At 39.0% G+C, this 20,036-nt stretch overlaps 1 protein-coding gene across 1 annotated transcript in view; it reads right to left on the bottom strand.

The window, feature by feature from the left end:
* Positions 1–20,036, bottom strand: part of CTNND2 (catenin delta 2) — a 246,117-nt gene that overhangs the window by 58,661 nt on the left and 167,420 nt on the right. Inside the window, exons 10-11 of the mRNA XM_063299934.1 lie at positions 7,597–7,770; positions 1,624–1,774 (exon numbers count right to left, since the gene is read on the bottom strand). Coding sequence (XP_063156004.1) covers positions 1,624–1,774; positions 7,597–7,770 — 325 coding nt within the window. The remainder of the gene's footprint in view (positions 1–1,623; positions 1,775–7,596; positions 7,771–20,036) is intronic.

Here is a 20,036-nt window from a genome sequence, read left to right on the forward strand (position 1 = left end):
TTCCCCAATCCCTCACCACTGGCCATACTGGTTGTGGCTGCAGGATCTGAAATCAAGCATAGAAAGACTGCTTTTGATTGTCTACACCCTGCCACAGAAACAGAATGCTGGGTCATGAGTGCACCTTTTTTTTAGCAAAGCTTCAGTTCTGATGTTGCTTTGTCCCAGCCCCAATTTAGCAGTACCTCCAGATCATGCTTCTTAGATTTGGGGGCACAGTGTGATTTCCAGCTGCATGATTGTGCAGATTTTCCCCCCTAAAAATCAGGGAAAAAAACTGTGTTAAGTCTCTCTGTGCAAGGAGGCTGTCTACCTCCGTTGTAGATCAAGGCTCAATATGTGAATGCATCCGTTAGAAAGTGTTAGACTGGAGATGAATTCACAGTGGTTGATCTGCACAGGGTTTTTCTTTGCTTGAGGGAGTCTTTATTGTTATGCTACTTTACATTGCTGAAACCTAATAAAAAAATGATTTATAAGTGTATTTCGAAGTTCCCATCTTTGACTTGCAAGCAATGAAAGCAGCATCTTAACTATTGCCTAAATATCCTACTTTGAAATAAAAAGCCTTCTGTGAGGTCCCGTAGTCCTTCTTTAATTTTCTTCTTTTCTAAAATCATTGTAAATAGTGACTAAAGATGATAGATTGAGAACTTTGGAACAGGAAGATTAGGCAGCTGGATATCAATCATTCAAGCCAAGATGTGATGTGATAGGAATACATTTTTAAAAGGAGAGTATTTTGTCCCAGAAAGCATTCTTTCTATTGTTACAACAAAGCAGGCCCTTTATATTACTTGGTGAAAATATAGATGTTACATTAACTCAGATTACTATTGGTCAGATGTATTTTCACATGAATTTAAAAATGTCTTAGACAGAAATTTAAACAGCAATAGTGCCCAGGACAGGACTAGAATTCATGGTCTCCCAGTTTCTAGCCTGGGGGCTTCTGGTAAATTGCTACCATCTTGGATTTGCAAGATTTTTCATTTTTGGATAAAATGAAAAAGTTGCTATTACCCCAGAGGAATGCAAAAGTAGATATTTTTACAATACAGCAGCACACTGAGTTTGCTTCCAGCTGAGTAGAATTACATTCCTAGGACATTCCTATTAGCAGAAGACCGGGAAATGACTTTCACCTCATTGGACCCTCTCCTCTGAAAACTGTTTTAGAGGGATGGGAAACCCTTTGTCATGGGAGGATGCTAGAGGAATTAATTAAACTCAACAAGTACTCCTGCTGATGTGATCCTCCAGTGGGTCTTAGTTCCAATTCCACTTAAACTTTTCATCAGTTCCTACCTTTCCTATCCTTTGTCAGCTTTTACCAACAGTACTTGAACAAAGGTCAAAAGCACATGCAGTTTTGCACATAGTAAGTAGTGTCAGAGGGGCTTCTCTCTCTCTCTCAAAAGATATAAACACAGAATACAAACATGGAGCCTTAACCACTCAGACTATTTAAGATTAATTGAGAAAGGAGAACCCCATTCCCAAAATATCTTAACACTTCCAAACATGTTTAATTTCTCACTGAACTTTATACAGGAATGACATACTTATATTTCATTGTAGCAAAGCTGGGATGAAGGCAATAAGCACTACATTAGCACCTACCTATTAGTTCTTTATTTCGGACATCTAAGGCCATATTCCGTAAAGCTGTTGCAACCGCACATACCACCCGATCATTGTCTATTCGAAGAAGCTCTACCAGTATGGGCAGGCCTTTTTCTTTCCGTACTGCAGCACGGATATATACTGACCACTGCAGGGAAAAAAAAATGAGCATGACAAAGCAGAGAAGTTCTATCAACTGAAGGAGGAGGCTATAACAAAAGTTATTTAGAGACAGAAAAAAGCAGTAAACAGTCATAATTTTATATAAGCCAGTGACTTCTAATCTCATTTTGAATTACAGATAGATACAGTTGTTGTTATCCCCATATTGCAGAAGATGGGTACAGTCTGAAAGAGTAGCTCTGTGTGACAGTATAGCTGGGAACTGAACAAGATAATGTGGTTAGCCACTTCACTCATAAATCTGTAAAGGTGGGAAATATAGTATGGGAAAGTAGGTAACTGCAGAAGGTATGTGTGAACTGTGCATTTTCTCCAGATAATGTTGATAGTTGTCAGGGTAACTGGCGAAGAAAACCACACTGAGTCAGATGCAACTCTAGTTCCTTTATTGTTTTCTACCATATACAGAATCTTGCCATACTAAAGGTTCCTTAACTGAGCTAAAGGGAAAAATACTCTTGGGAAATCTAGGGCGGGGCTAGTCTAACTTTCTTCCTCGGCCCTTCTACAATCTCCAAGGAGCGCAAACTGTGAGAATGCTTACCAGTCTGGAATGCGCTCTCTTCCCCCTCCCCCGCTCCAATCTCCATCACAATAGTCGGGTGGATCAAAAACAAGCAAACATATGTTTTGCTTTCTTGAACTCCAACTACTCAAAACCTTTCCCAGATGCTCCAATCCACTGCATTACCATGAGCACATTCTGAAAGGCAGTCACAACTCAGGTGATGTTAGGTGAAAATTTAGTGTATGCGTGTGTGTATATGCACAAACACACATCAAAAAACTCCACAGCAATACAGAATAAGTCCCCAAACTCAACTAATTCTAATTCTGTCACTCTGTGCTCCTTTATGCATTTTGAGCTTATGCTCATTTCAATGTTCTGTATAATAAATCACTTTTGAAAGAGAGGGCTGCTGCACAATTAAGGTAGGATGTAGGACAGGAGCTAAAAACTACCTTAGGCATATATATACAGTAGGTAGTTATTTGGGTCTAGTCAAAGTGTATCAAATACTGTAATAATCCTGTTTATATTGTTTTCTCTGTGAAATCTCCACAGAGAGGAGCCCATAATTGTCACTGTGAATGAAACTATAATCTCATGTATGCTTTCAAGTCATGAACCTCAGACACTTTACTAATCAGGTGAGGAATCTTGGGGTACTGTCAGTAAGGATATGTTTGTAAGCAATTACCCTCTGCTATCTTCCTTGCAACAGTATTCAGTATGAGATGCTCCTTCTTCTTCCTCAAGAACTGAGAAACAAATTCATTCTTGAATATCTTCGTTATTGTTCATTTGCCTAAAATCATTAAGCAACAGTCCTGCATATATACCCTACAAGTCAATAAGCCTATCAGAGGATTTTTTTAAAAATGGCAAACAGAAAGAGAATTTTTTTTGAGGGATGGCAGTGTCTTTTGAAATTGCAGCATACTTAATCATTCAGTTATTCTATAAATCAGATTGACATCAGCACTCAAATAATTGCTCAGCATGAATGGGGAAAAAGTTCTTCTGGGAACAGCCTATTCTAATTCAAAGTGAGGTTCTGCAGTAAATAAACTTTTCTTTTGCATCCATTTGCTATGGCAATTAAAAGAGGAAAACTCTGTAATATACTAGTATACTTTAGTTTGCCACTGTTATTATGAAAAATAATTTCACAGACTTTATTCTTCCATTAGATTAAACCAAATCAATTTAAGAGGGCAACATGGAAAACAAGCTATAGTATGATGTTTTTCTTTAAATATGCAAGTAATTTTGAGTGGAGGAGATAAACAGTCCTCAGTGACTAGCCAAACCCACCATTCACTCTGGGAAGATGTGGCAGGACTTCCCTCCCCCAGACTTGTGCAGCCTGGGTGGTATGTAGGCTAGGCAGACAAGTCTGCAACCAAATAGCCAATGCACATATCATACCTGCCTGAGCAGACAGGTAGGAGGGCTCAAAGCGGAGCAGGGGAATAAACTTGCCCAGGTTAGCCCAGGGGCTTTCCTCAACCCCACTGTTGCTGGCAAGCCCCCCCCCCCCCGCCCCACCTTTGTATTAAGACCAAGGAAAAGGAGAAAGCTGGGAGGTATGAAAAGCAGGTCACCTGGGAAAGCAACAAGGAAAAAGAACATCTGGAGGAGGAGGAGAAAGAGTGCTGGATGATGAGGACAAAATGGGGGCTGGAAATAGCCACATGGTTTTGGTGAACTAGTTTCTAGGAGAAGAAAAAAGCTAAGCAACACTTGTGCAAAAGGGAAGTATTGTAAGAGTAAAGCTAATCTCTGTGATTGGATCTGAGGAAGGGTACTGAATCAGACCAAGACAACCTTCAGGGAGCAGAGAATAAGGCCTGCTAGAGCACAGAGCAGCCAGAGACTCTAGGTGGATAAAGCGCTGGGTGCCTATGGTAAAAGTAGTATTTCTGGGCTGTAGGTGAGAGAAGCACTGAACTGCAACCCAGAAATCTCTAGGGAGTCAACAGGAGCTAAGAAGAAAAACTCCTAAAATTTGGATTGAAAGCTGACATCTATGGGAGCAATTTCCAAATTCCAGATATTAATCTTCAGGATTTGGAATGAGAAATTGGAATTCCTGGGAATTCCCAAAAATTCCCCAAATCACAAGTTATTCTGTATTTTTTATAACATGTGACCTAAAGGAGCTGCAGATTCTCAAAAGCCATCCAGTTAGGGCCAATCATCAAGTGTTCACTCATCCGCAAGACCGATCTGGAGGGCCTCTGTATTGCCTGCATGGCCGTACCTCCCAGGGAGAGGAAGAGGAAGAGGCAAGTCAAGAGGAGGCACACTGAGAATCTGTTCAGTCAGCACTGGTTACTCCTGGGTATGGTGCATCTGACAATGGCACCTTTCGAGCCAGCTTGGGTGCTGGCGGTCCCAAGCATGGAGGGCTCCTTGGAGCTCTGTTCGCAAGGAGCTACAAGAAAGCTGTGACACCTTCCCAAAGTTACAAGCAGAATGGTAGAGGGCACTTTCTGGCCATATCCCGGGGTAATGTTTTCTTGCCCAATTTTTCTTGCGATTTGGAAGAACACATAAATTTCCTGAGAAATGCGGGAAAGGAATTCCCATATGGAAACACTGATAGGGATCAGGACAAGCTAGGAGGAGCTGAGGAAATGTTTCCTCTGGAAGGCAGTTAAATATTGCAAGTGATGATTTGTATTGATTCCTTGCATTAAGCTATTTAGTTTGCTTCATGGGTTTTGATATTTTGAATGTGTCTGCTAATGGTTTCAAGGGGTTTTTGTGTCATAGGTCTATTGTCTTTGTGTGAACTCCATTCTTACATGTTTTGTTCTGAGAACCTCAGATCTGACCCATCTTGGTCCATGTGCGGTCTCTCCAACAGCAGTCTATAGAGACAAATGTTTGAAGTTCCAAATGCCTCATGCTGCCCAATTGTTTGGGCATTGGCTACCTCAGGGAAAAAGAAAATACTCCCCCCCACCCCCATTCTTATTTTTAATGAAATTAAGGTTTCAATCATAAATGCTTTTGCTTTCATCTCCTCAAAATGAGAGAGAGGGCTGCTGCTCTCTGGCCACATGCCTCAAAGCTACTATGGCCAGGAGTTGACATTACAGATTGTTTTCAGCATTATATGCAGGTTACAGGCAAGTAAGTGCTCAAGCTGTGAGAGTCCCATCTCTCTCACAACTAGTGTTAAGGGAAGAAGCCTGGCCCAGGCATTTGCTTCTTCCAGCAAGGTGGGAGGTGGCAGAAGGAAAGTACTACATAACCCATAACTGTGGTATACCAAGAATGGCAGGGTGGCAAGGGCTGAAAGGCATGTTCAGAAGGGTAATGTAATGACCCCTCCCACCACGTGACCCTCGCCAGATATTTTTTACAAAGTCCTTTATCACTGCACCCCAACAGTTCATCACCCACAGCTTGCTTTTAGAAAGCAGGCTGAAAAATTATGCCATATAAGTAAGTAAATGAATTGCCCTCCCAAGATAGTTTCTGCTCTTTGGGAGTTCTAGACATGTGATTACTCTCACTATGCAATGCAGTGATTTGCCAGATGAGTAACACAGTGAAAACAGGTGGAGAGCAGCAATACTTCCCCTTTCCTCCCTAAAATATATTCTTGTGAACAATCTCAGGGACACCTTATATGGAAGTAGTAAGTGAAAGAGGTAGACAGGTAGTCTGCAATTGACTTCTTTTGCTGTTATTATTATTTGTTAGATTGAGCTGATCATTTCTTCCCTGTTCTTCAAAACAGCAATGGGGAGCAGGTGCTTCTCCAGATATTGGTGAACTACAACACCTAGCAATCTTAGGCAACGTAGTTGACATGAGGGGAACTGGAGGGATGTAATTGGGCAACTTCTGAAGGGAAAGGGGTTCCTTACCCATCTTTAAAAAAAAAACATGGGAGCACCCTTGGGCCTGCCTGCACTCTCCAATTAACACACTGTTAGAGTATCTGGTCCTTCCAGAGTTAATTGCCAGGCAAGTAACCAGCTTCTAACTAGAGGACAAGGGTTTTTTTACACAAAAATCACATAAGGATGTAATTCTTGAGGGACAGAAATGAATATATGTAATTATGCATTTCCTTCCATCACTGAGTCTAAATATTTTCAGATGCATATTCGTATCTGAAAGGACCTGAGCACTTTCCTAATGATTCTGTTACTGTATATCATAAACTTTTGCTGGCTTCCCCCAAGAGCTATTTAATCTAGAAGGAATGTTCTGGCTAACTTGAAGAAAGCTTTATTTGCAATTAGATTGCTGTGAATAAATATTTTCTACATCATAAAAAGGCTCCCCTTTAAAGTGGCAGATTAAAATGACATTACTTTAGCAAAGTCGATATAAGTCTATATATAATTAGGCATTTCCCCCCCTTCAGGATACAGCATCCTCCAGGGTCAAACACATTTTAGGCAAATTGACAAGACAGAATGAAGAAGCTTAGGGTGACACTGCTTATTCTATATGAATTTTCTGGGAAACCAGATTACTTCATTCACTGCTCAGTTGTACCAATTTTGCTTGTCAACCTCCCATTTCAAAGAAAGATTGTTTGGTCAAACATGCTTACCTTGGACATGACAAGCCATGCATCTTATTGACATATAGGCTATTTTTAGCAAGCTCTAGCAGGATAAATCATGTCTTCTATTGCCTGGTCCATATAGATTAGTATACTGAATTAACAGCTTCATAGCATAAATAAAACATGCCGGCATAATATGGAAACAAATATATTAAATCATGTCACAGTTCTACTACCTAAGCCCATACATCTTGAAGTGGAACTAATTAAGTTTTAAGGAAGGATTTCCTGCAGAATCAATCCCTGCTTCACATTTAGTCAACAGAGCAGCTTAAGGTTGTTTCTCAATCTCAGATAAGGAATCTATAATGTTTTCTCATTTATCCGTGATCATTTTCTAAAGCTGTCAGCAAGTATGTTAGTTGGTGCTAAATACAGCTGGGTATCTCCACAATGAAATGGTTTTATTTAAATCAAGCAAGCAAACAGAGTAAAAGGAGGGAATTTGGCTGGTGTATTATTAATATGAATCATTAACAATATAAAGAAATTGAGTTCAGATAAGCAAATCCTAGAGTCAATCCTACAACTAATGTGCTTGTGGTCTTATTAATAGCAAGAACTCCCTACAGTAGGAAAAGCAATTGTTCCAACTGGTGTTCCAATTAGTTTTTAATTAGTCAACTTACACATCTATGCTGATTTAAGAGTCTGACAAACTGCAGAGTGAAGGCAGATTTCATACCTTCCAGCTACCTGCAGCCAAATTCTGTAGTGCACCAGCTGCCCCTTCCAGTGTATCTGGATTTGAGCACTCAGAGAGAAGTGTGAGGTAGGGTTTGACTATGGATGGGTGCCATAGCATCTGGATTCCTTTTGGGGGTTCTGCACAGTCGGGGAGAGGACCAACTCCATCCCACTGAAAAGAAGAAAGAAAAATGAACGTCACAAATTAGGACAGAACAAAAGAGAAAAGCACTGATCTAAATATAAAGATGTACTTGTACACTGCTTACATATTTGATACATACTCAAGGACACCTAATGGAAAGAAATGTTTGTTTTGACCATTAAATAACCTCTTACATGTTATTTCAGTTTATGGTGATGGAAAGCCTTTAATTTTAGGGGCAATGTAATTCAACTGTTTGGAAATGACTGCCAAGTGAGATTGATGCCATCGCAAACTCATACCTAAAATAAAACTAAAACTGGTTTTAAATAACAAGAGGTAGAGAACTAAATCCAGTCTAAAGGCCAAGCTATCTACAAATAATCACAATAAACCTGGTGATGATGAGGGAGCATGGCTCTGGAGTAAGGGCAAAGGAAGCTTCTGCACCCATCAAAACCTCATCTAATGCTGCTTTCCAGGCTTATCAAAATCTGTTCTGAATCTTTTCAGAAAAGTTACAGAGGGATGTTCTCAGGGCTCAGAGGAAAGTCAGCCTAATCTTGAATCTACAGCAGAACAGAGCTAAGCCCTTTTTATATTTGTCTGTCTGTCTGTCCAACCACCTCCTCACCCACCTGGTGTCTGGAGCTTCTGGGGGTCTGGATGGGGAAGAACAGGCTTCAACTCAACCCTAGCAAGGCAGAGTGGCTCTGGCCCCTAGATCCAGTGATTTTCCACCTTTATGTCAATATATGGTTGCATCTATAAAGCCTTACATGGCATGGGACAGGAGATTTGAGGGACCACCTTTCTCCAATTGTCTTTACCCATCCCAACAGGTCTGGCAGGAGGAGCATGCTCCAGATCCCATTTATTAAAGAGTATCAGTAAAGCAGTCATGCATTGGAAGATTGCTATATTTCCCTTCTAGGAGCATGGAAGGCAGGGCAATAAATCTGGCCAGCAAATAGTCTCTCCTGTGCAACATGCTCAAGAGGTTGAATAAATAATTAGCTGGTATGAGCAGCCTCCCAGACAAGCCACCATTGTTAAAAAGGAAATTCCAATCTTTCTGGAGATCAATAATGAAATACCCTGTTTTAACTTCATCTTGATATTCTTAGGGCCGAGTGAAGCCAAATACTAAGCTGATAAGCCATCATGTCTACATTCAATCCTATTCTTTTAGGATGATGAAAACCTATCTTGCAGAATCAGGGAAGCTAAAGATCCATAATTGGAAAGCAGCTTTAGCCAGAATATGAGGCAGAAAGCAATCATATGAGCTTCTGTTGAGGCTAGATACCAAGATTCTAAACACAAAAGGGTGTTAGAAATACCCCAAGACAAATCATACAACTAGGTGTCTAAGAGTTTAAGTCCCTGCTATGAACTCACAATAGCAAGGTCCTTCTGATGTTGCTCTCAGCATCTTTCATCATTAACCATCTTGATCAGGAATTGTAAGTATTAGAAAGCTACCACTGTAGCTACCATAAGCAATATGAGATACACAAAAGACATCTACCTCATATTGTATATATGGGTGAGAAGGGAATTTTTTTTTCCCCTTCTCACTACTATGGGTGGTATATGTCTTCCTCAACCTCTGGACACTCTTCCAGCTTGGGAGTCCCAGCCCTGAGTGCTCCTACCAGCACTGGGACCACTTTGGCCTTCACTTTCCACATCCTCTCTAGTTCCTCCTTCAGGCCCTGGTACTTCTCCAGCTTCTCATACTCCTTCTTCCTGATGTTGCTGTCACTTTGTACCACTACATCTATAACCACTGCTGTCTTCTGGTCCTTGTCTACTACCATGATGTCTTGTTGATTGGTCAGTATCTGCTTGTCCATCTCAATCTGCAAGTCCTACAGGATCTTAGTCCTGTTAACCCTACTGTACTATATATACTGTATATACATCAATTGCATCGAATTGGAATTGATAGAACTGATAGGAATCAATTATCAATTCCTATCAATTCTATCAATCCCAATTTGATGTAATATATACATACACACATACATACATACACATACACACATTCACACACATACATACACATACACATACACACACACACACACACAGTATATATGATTACAAGATATGTAAGGCATGTTGTACATTCTAACTTATTAAATAATTAAGATACAAGAAGATGATCCTGCTAGTAAATTTCAGTTTTCAGACTAAACAGAGGGATAATAATTGAATGAATCTTTTCTAAAATAAAAAAAATCATTATCAGGATGAATATTAAATATATAATCATGCCTTATAATAATTCCTTATGTATTTCTGTTGTGTGCTTTGATGCCAATTCTCTGGAATCTAATCAAATACCTTCTGTTACACGTATCTTACTCTATGTAATCTCAATCAATGACTACAAAGAAAAAAGGGAAGACAGTAAGTTAGATAATTGAGTTAGAATAACACTTCATATCTGAAAGGTAAGAGAACAATCCATTCCTGTGTGCAGAAATCTATAAATGCTGCTTTCTATGTGTGGGAGGTGGACCAATAATGGAAGAAATTTGCAGTATGGAACACTACTGCTGGCCAAGAAATTGCATTATCCTGTGATTTTCGTGTACAAAAACTTAGCTGAAGTCTTTTCTACATTAACAGGGAGAAAGAGGAGGTTTCAACATATTTATTTGTTTATTTCAATTTGGGCATTGCCAAACTCCGACTGACTCTCGGCAGTTCACAAGTGATAACATAAAAAATCAATACAAATTTGACGTAATATTTTCAGTGTTCCTGTATTGTGAATGTTTGATAATTTTATACTTTAAGATATTATTAACAGCTTTAAACTCTAAGAAATAATATAGTCAAGAAGAAGGCAACATAATCAAAATTCATAAATATTATGGCATAGCTTGTTATTCTCAAATGTACATTAAAAAGCCATACAGCAGATAAACTTTGGAAAATCCCGATTTTCTATCTATCCAAGATGCTGTTTATGTCTGTAGATAAATCAATAGAAAACTATATATATGCTTAATTCTATTTTTTTTTACTTTCTTTGCTTTAGATGCTGTTTTTCAAATAGTTTGAACTGAAAGATTTCAGATCATAGAGTCGTAGAGCAATCATAACTGGATCACTTTGACTTGTACCCCAAAATGGCCTCTAGTCAATAGAGATATTTTAACAAGGGAGCAAAATGTTCCTATTATGACCCAGGAAATATTTTGGCTATAGTATCTAAATCAGCTGAAGTCTCTGAAATTGAACTGTTTTAAAGTACAACATAGTAGAGCAAAGAGCATGAAATTAAGAAATGTATCACCGCATAATCTTCAGAAACAGACAGAGTTGGTGCAATAGATTTAGGTATCCAGAAGCACTCCTGGCCACTGCTAAACCTGGACATCCAGGTTCATGGCTGAATCCACAAGCACGCAAAACATCATTTCAAGGTCAACGTGATGTCCTCCTACACAGTCTGTTTTGACTAGCCAGGAACACTTCTGCTTTTTTTAGATTACATTGTAATTTGCTTGTCCTCAACTCCTCCAATTCAGACATCAGGTCCTTATCCCATCCACTATGGACTGTCTCCCCCTTACCAGTTTTATTAAATAAACTAAATCTTCATCATATTCCAAGGTGTTCTTGAGAAATAATTTATCTAAAATGCACCGTAATAATACAAACACTGAAAAGAACACAGCACAATGGTTTTTTTTTTTGTTGCAGTAGTTTTTTTAAAGACTGTTTTAGTACTTTGGTCCTTTTTAAATAGGAAAGTACCCAAGTCAATTTGTTCATTAGAATTTCAGAAAAGGAAGTGTTTTCCTAGTTCTTTCTGTTGTATATGATATCTGTCTATATCAGCCTTTCTCAACTTTTTGACCCAGGAGGAACCCTTGAAATATCTTTCAGGCCTCAGGGAACCCCTACACATTCAGGATTAAATATAGGCCAGAAGGTACAAAATTATTATATTCGTTTCATGTGTAGCCCTGTCTATATGCATTAACAGTGTTCTTAAACTAAAAATAAAGAATGAAACGTACCTTTTTAATGAGAAGTTGCCTGAATTTGAAATAATTTTTTAAATAAATCATGATCTCTCAGGGAACCCCTAGAGACCTCTCACGGAACCCTAGGGTTCCTCGGAACCCTGGTCGAGAAACCCTGGTCGAGAAACCCTGGTCTATATGGTATCTGTCTTAAAATGCAGAGAGAATGCAAAATAAACTTAAGGTATCTAAGATTTCTTCCCAGATAGAGGTTATATTGTCATGATGGTCTAAACAACACAGAGAGAGATCAGTGAGATAGGGAAAACATCCCAGAAAATATATCCTTGGAGAGGTGGAAATTTACCAAAGACTATAACACTGGTAATAACACAGTACTTTGCTGAAAGTTGGGAAAATCAACTTTTAAAAACTCTCTAGAGGCAGAGGCTGCTAAATATAAAGTAGATACATTTTATGCTATATTAAGTAAATAGGTGCTACTAAGACCATCTATTTGTTTCTGAATTATACAAAATTCATTATTCTGTACAACAATCAGAGTAATATGCATAGCTCAAAGTTACATGCAGATAAACACATCCACAATATCTGCAAATAGGCTAGACTGCTAGCCTATTTGCAGATCTCTCTCTCTCGCGCTGTCTCTCTCTCTCTCCCTCCCTCCCTCTCTCTAGCAATATTTAAACTGGTTACTCATCTGAGAACCTCAGTCAATGAGGGAATTCTAATATTAATAATTTGGATTTTTATCCTCTTTTGCATTAGGATTTACAGCCTATCTACCTTGCACACTCAGGCATAGTTTATATCACCACTGAAATGTTGTTGTTACAGCTTATGACTCATGACAAGAGATATAACTGAAGGTCACAGTGATTTCTGGAGGGTCATCTAGAATAAAAATATTGCTTTGAGTTGGCTTACATCTGTAATAAAAATTGATGATGATAATAAATCTATAGAAAAATCAGAAGAGAATCAGAAACACTGGTAAAGACTCATTATATGATTATAAAGGCTATTCATATTACAATTATTTCACATGAACAGTATTAAGTCCACTGAATTATCCATAAGATTTTGGAACATAAATATTATATACAGTATATTCAAGACCATGACATACAATGCTGAGAAAAAGTACTTGCTTCCTTTTAGATTTTTTTTTTTCATATATTTGCCACAGAATGTTATCAAAGTTTCCTGTGAGTCTTATCAATCAAGGGAGTCTGAGTAACCATGTAAGACCAAAGTGAGTTGTTAGTTTCATTTATTTTATAAACAAACAAAAAAATCTGCAGTGTTCCAATGTAAGAAAGCAATTGCTCTCTTAAATTCAGTACCTCGTTGTGCCACCTTTAACTATAATAACTGTAGCACTTCCACTAATTGGTAAGCAATGTTTCGCACACTACGTGTGTGAAATTATGGGCTAGTTTGCCATGGCAAAATGACTCAACTTTGTAACTTTTGAGCCTTTACTAGCATGAACTCCATTCTACCACAATATTCCCATTGTGGTTCTTTTCTATCAGGTCGGCTCTTTTGATGTGGCCAAAATATTGAGTATGTTCCTAATCATTCATTCTCTTGTAGGCTCACTTGTACACTTAGGATTACTGCGTTGCTGCATGACCCAGTTGTGTTTCAGCTCATTATTCAGACGGATAAATGGCCTGATATTCTGGCATAAAAGTCTGTGATACAAAAAAGAATGCGTGCTTCTTTCAGTGATGGCAAACACCAGGTCCTGAGGCAGAAAAAAGTGACTGAACCATTTAAAGACCTACAAATGAATGAGAATGGTGCCTGTTTAGTGAGTCTCTGCCTAGAATAAAGCCTGGCGTTTTGAATTCAGGTTTTAAGCATAAATTTGCTTGTATGTACAAATGGCTAAGGGATGAATATAAATCTAAACATAGTTTTTAAACATTTATTATGAGAGATTGAAAGAATGAAGGTAATGAGGGGTTCAGGACAGACCATTATTTTGTAGTACCAAGGGGGGCTTTTGAACATACAAGAAAATGAAACAAGTCAAATGAAAGAAACAGGAGCCAATATTTTTGAGATTTATATTGTTTGTTAAATGAAATAACTAGCCCTAATTATCCCTTAAATTGAATTGAGTGATTAAATTTTCGCACTTTTGCATTGCACATTGCATGTTATGTAACCATAAAATGAATGAAACAAGCACTAAACATTGCAGTTATTTGTTTTTTTTTTACTTCCTTTAAATATCAGTAGGATATATATGAAGCTTTGGTCACATTCTGTGTGCAAAGATATGCAAAAATCCAGAAATCTAAAAGGGGGCAAATTCTTTTTCATAAAAACATATTTTTGGAGGTTCATGGTGTACTTTCCGACAATTTTACTATTCTAAATTTTTCTTAAAATTGAATTAATTTGAATTTTTTCTCAAGAAAGAAACCTTAGAAAAATGTTTCTAGTAATAAGAACAGTTTGGCAGTTTGACCAATTATCTAGGAAGACAATGGTCTACCCTTTATTAGATGCATTCAGATAGGTGGATACTTTACACTGCATTTGTGCACTGTACAGGGAATTTGACTTAATGCTTGAACAGCCTTTTCCATCTCTATGATTCTACAATGGGGAGCTTCCTGAATCTTCTCTGCTCTGCCCACAATAATCTAAAATATATATATATATAATAATCTAAATACTAAAATATCACTTTGGCTTATTTCTCATATGCAAGAGTTTATTACATAAATCAATCTATAAATAGAATGAATGTTCCTGTAGAAGAAAAGCATCTTAAGAACACTATACTATACTGAGAAAACTTTTCTTATATAGAATGATTGTGTGAGCTCACTCACGGATGCAGAAGTACGATGTTTGGATACGTTTCCTGTATCTGTGATTCTAATTCATAAGATTGAAGGCAGAGGGGTTTTTCGCAAAATGAATGAGAAATATTTTATTTCTCTTAGATATAAAATTGCAACTGCTCTAGGAATTTTAAACTTTCTCAAATGTTTAGAAATCTTCTGAAAAGAAATGGCCTCTATTAAAAATTAATTAATGCTTCCAGTACCGGGATCCTAATGCACAGCAACGGGTTGTCTGAACATGTATGTATGTATGTGTGCATGAGAGTGAGGTGGGCGGGGGGGGGAAGAAAGAGAGAGAGGGAAAAAAGCTATCTCCTTTGTTAATTAGACACTTATTAATGTCAACCTTCATGTGGTTAAGTGCCCTATCAGGCGTAGGTTTAATGTGACTGGTTCCAATTTTCCCCCTCCCAAAATTAGATTATATGATTTATCACCTTTGACAGAGCTTATTAGGAGTATCCTGGCACGCAGCCATTTTGACTCTGTTAACATAATCCTGCAAAAGTGATTTAATGAAGTTCTTTGCAAAGGCAAAAAGGCATTTCCATATGCATAAACAGGCTTCATGAAATCACCAACTCTCTCATGTTGTTGCAATGTTATATACCCGATCCTATACTTTTCTACATGGGTTTATTTTTGAGAATACATTTAAGGCAGATATATTTAAGAGTGGAGGGAAGGAGAGGGTAGGAAAGCCCTCTTTTGCAAGCATTTGTGGTTCTCTGGATCCAATCTTACAACACACTACTCAGTTAATTCTCCCTGAGTCCTGCTGTGCTGCCTCAGCGTAGCGATGCTGGGGTGTTCCTGGGAGGGATGAGCAAAGAACATTGGGAGTGTATGCCAAGAGTATATTTTCCCAGCAGGGTCACCCAAGGCGTGAAGATCATTGCAGCCACCCAGCTAAAGCAAGCAGGCACCTATATGGGGCAGCAGCGATACAGGAAGATGCTGGAGGCAGATGATCACTTTAATGACAATGGCAAGGCAACAATTCATACTGTGCAGGAGAAGGCAATGGTAAACCACTTCTGTATTTTTACCATGAAAACCACATGGATACAAAATATCCACGAGTGCACCATTGGGAGTCCTGGAAGAACAGGTTAGGATAGATCGTCATGGAGAAAATCTATCTATGTGGTTGCTAGGAGTCAAAAATTACTTGATGGCACATAATCATCAATCCTCAGTTAATACACTGCAACTCTTTTCTTTCTAGGTGCCTTTGAGTCGGTCCTGGTAACCATCTGGACAAGTCCCTGCAGTTTTCTTGGAAAAATCAAAGAAGTGGTTTGCCTGCTTCCTGGGGCTGAGAGAAAGCAACTGGCCCAAGGTCACCCAGCTGGTTTTGTGTCTAGACAGGACTAGAACTCCTGGTCTCCCAGTTTCTAGCATAGTGCCTTTACCTCTACACCAAACTGGCTCCCTAATGCCCTGCAACTTGGGTAGCGCTATATCCTATTTTTCGGTATGAAGAGCAACTCATTTTAAGATCAGTTTAAAGATAAAGAACCAATTGAAAGCAACAAAGGAACACTTAAATTGTCCGGGATATCAGGATAGCAGACTATCCCAAGTAGGCACACAGCTTGACTAACCATCCTCAATATATGGTGATATATCTTTTTATCATAGTAATTTATTTTCAAATGTGCAGCCATACATATAGATTAACCTATATACATTTTATGCAAAACTGCACTTTCCCCCCTCAAATTCTTTCTGGTATATTTTTAATCTGTCAGACAACTGCACTTCTCTGAGAGTATTAAAAATGATGCATTAATTGGCCATTAGAGTTACAATATGAAACGGACTTTGAATAAACATCTTTAAATAGTTCTGTAAAATTTGTTACACTCTAATTAATCCAGTAATTCAGATGCTAGCAGGAATCAAAGGATTATGGGAGTCTTAGTCACAGTTTCTGCACATAATACTTTCTGATTCAACATTGCCTTCTGGATTAAAGTCATATATGAGGTTTGGAGTATAAATTGAAAAATATTACCATGGTTAAAATAACTCAGAAAACGAAGTTACATTATTAGAAATATCAACCATCAATCTAAGAGATCTTTGAGTTTATATTGTTATACTAATCTGAAGTCTGAAGCTGGAATAATTTATCTTCATGCTGTATAACAGTCCAATGAACAAAAATGTGAAATTACATGCACAGTTCTCTGCACAATGTATTTTAAGAAAATGATATTAAACCCATCACTTTGATGGACAAGGAAAGCTAAGGCAAGGTCTTTATTCTATTCTGATAAAGAATAATTATGGAACTTGAAAAAGTTGTATCTGAATATAATCAGGAAACCTTACAGAAATTTTAAGGTATCCAATAAAAGGATCAGGATATTGTGCCTTCAGAAAAACAATCACAGGCTGTAATCTTAAGATGGTTTACCTGGATTTAGACCAAATGAATTCATGGGTGCTTATTTCAAAATAATGAGTAAAATCATACATCTAGAAAATCAAATTTAGAAAGCAATCTCCAAGATACATAAAATACTGAAAAGACAAATCATATAATTAAACTATCTTGTAGCACCTTCAGGACAAAGACTTATTACAATATAAACTTTAGTGGGCTAGATAACCTGCAACAGAATTTCTACCATCAATGTAGAAATCATTTGATATTATTTAATGTAATTTATAACTGAACATATATAGTACCTTTCACCATTTTCCTTGTCCTTAGTGCATTGATTAACACTTTCTCATAACTGTGCAGTTCTTGGTGCTCTGCAAGCTTGGTTGTTTTCTTGCAGATGTTTCATTACCTGACTAGGTAACATCATGATGAAGTTACTTAGTTGGGTAATGAAACATCTGCAAGAAAACAACCAAGCTCACAGAGCACCAAGAACTCCTCAGTTCAACGCTGAGCTACAGATATTCTCTTCTATTGGTACTTTCTCATAAGGAAATTTGTTCTAGATATCATAAGCCTAACGTACATATAATTTTCCTGCCCATAATCTATCCTTATCATTAAATAAATCCAAAAGGGATCAACCATCTCTTTACAGCAAACTCATTACAGTAAAATTAAACTAGATTGTAGCTTTAAGTTCATGAGTTGTGGTTAATGAGATACTATAGAAACAAAAACTTTGAATCAGTTGATCATGCAAGTATAATATTTTCTAGCTTCTCTATTACCTAGCAACCTCAAACACTCTGAATTCAGGAAAGAAAAAGTATACATGGTATGAATGACATCAGAAACACAACACATTTTCAGACTTGATAGACAACTAATAAAGCAACTTGATGTTGTAGTGTGTCCAAGCCTCTAGCGGGAACACTTTTATTTCAGAAATGATGGTCTTGCTTTGGTAGTGGGGTAGGGATAAAGACCATTTCACGGCCTCCTCAAATTTTTCTCCAGCTTTGCTATAAAGCATGCCAGAAAACCTTTAGTCCCAAACTTGAGCATTAAAGAGCATTTGGAATAAAATGTCATTACAGAACTTTCAGAATATCCAAATTTGATGTAATAATTATTTCTTCTAACTTTATATTTATTTAAAAGAATATAAAAATTCCCTTCTCACCCATATGGGTGGTATGTGTCTTCCTCAACCTCAGGTCCTCTACCAGAGGCCTGGGAGTTTGAGGGTTCTGCACAGTATCTTAGCTGTTCCTAGCACTGCACTCTTCTGGACAGAGAGCTCTGATGTTGTTCCTAGGATGTTGGTGCTACTCTCCCAGTTTGGGGGTCACAGCCCTGAAAGCCCCTACCACCACTAGGACCACTTTGGCCTTCACTTTCCACATCCTCTCTAGTTCCTCCTTCAGGCCCTGGTACTTCTCCAGCTTCTCATACTCCTTCCTGATGTTGCTGTCACTTGGCACTGATACATCTATCACCAATGCTGTCTTCTGGTCCTTGTCTATTACCACAATGTCCAGTTGATTGGCCAGTACCTGCCTGTCTGTCTGTCTGGATCTGGAAGTCCCACAGGATCTTAGCCCTGTCATTCACCACAACCTTCTGTGGAATCTCCCATCTGGACTTGGGAGGGTCTAACCCATACACTGTGCAGATGTTCCTGTACACAATGCCAGCTACTTGGTTGTGCCGTTCAGTGTATGCTGTTCCTGCCTGCATCTTACACCCTACCACTATGTGTTGGACTGTCTCTGAGGCCTCTCTGCACAGTCTGCCCCTCGGATCCCGTCTAGTGTGGTAGACCCCTGCTTCTATGGATCTGGTGCTTAGTGCCTGTTCTTGTGCTGCTATGATCAGTGCCTCAGTGCTGTCTTTTAGTCCAGCCCTTTCCAGCCACTGGTAGGATTTCCCAAGGTCAGCCACCTCAGCTATCTGTTGATGGTACATCCCATGCAGGGTCTTGTCTTGCCATGGCGCTTCTTCTGCTTGATCTTCCTTCCATGTCTGCCGCTGCCTCAGGCATTCTCTCAACAGCTAATCTTTAGGTGCCATCTTACTGATGTACTCCTGGATGCTCTGGGCTTCATCCAGGACAGTGGCTTGGACACTCACCAGACCCCGCCCTCTTTCCACCTGGTATACAGTCTCTGGGTGTTGGACTTGGGGTGGAAGCATCTGTACATTGTGAGGAGCTTCTGGGTCTTCACATCAGCAGCCTCCATGTCCTCCTTTGGCCAGCTCACTATACCGGCCGGGTATCTAATGATTGGCAGGGCATACATGTTGATGGCATGGATCTTGTTCTTCCCACTGAGCTGGCTCTTTGGGACCTGTCTTATCCTTTGGTGGTACTTGGATGTTGCTGTCTTCCTTGCCTCCTCATCATGGTTCCCATGCGTCTGTGGGATACCAAGGTACTTGTAGCTGGTCTGTACGTCTGCTATGTGGCCTGCTGGTCATTCCACCCCATCAGTCTTAACTACCTTCCCTCTCTTTACTACCATCCGGCCACACTTCTGCAGTCCAAATGACATCCCAATGTCCTCACTGTAGATCCGTGTCAGGAGGATCAGTGAGTCGATGTCTCGTTCACTCTTAGCATACAGCTTGATGTCATCCATGTAGAGGAAGTGGCTGATGGTAGTTCCACTCTTGAACTTGTATCCATATCCAGTTCTTGTGATAATCTGGCTGAGGGAGTTCAAGCCCATGCAGAACAGCAGTGGGGACAGTGCATCACCTTGGTATATGCCACACTTGATGGCCACTTGTGCAAGCTGCCTTGAGTTGACTTCCAGGGTTGTCTTCCACAGTCCCATTGAGTTCGTAAGGCCCTGAGTGTCCTGTTGACTTTGTATAGTGCCAGGCATTCACAGATCCTTGTATGTGGCATTGAGTCATAGGCTTTCCTGTAGTCAATCCAGGCTGTGCTCAGATTGGTCTGTCTAGACCTTGAGTCTCAGGCAACTGGTGTTTGGAGCCTCTGGTGTT

The sequence above is a fragment of the Candoia aspera genome, chromosome 3, assembly GCF_035149785.1.
Source record: "Candoia aspera isolate rCanAsp1 chromosome 3, rCanAsp1.hap2, whole genome shotgun sequence".
Lineage (NCBI taxonomy): Eukaryota > Metazoa > Chordata > Lepidosauria > Squamata > Boidae > Candoia > Candoia aspera.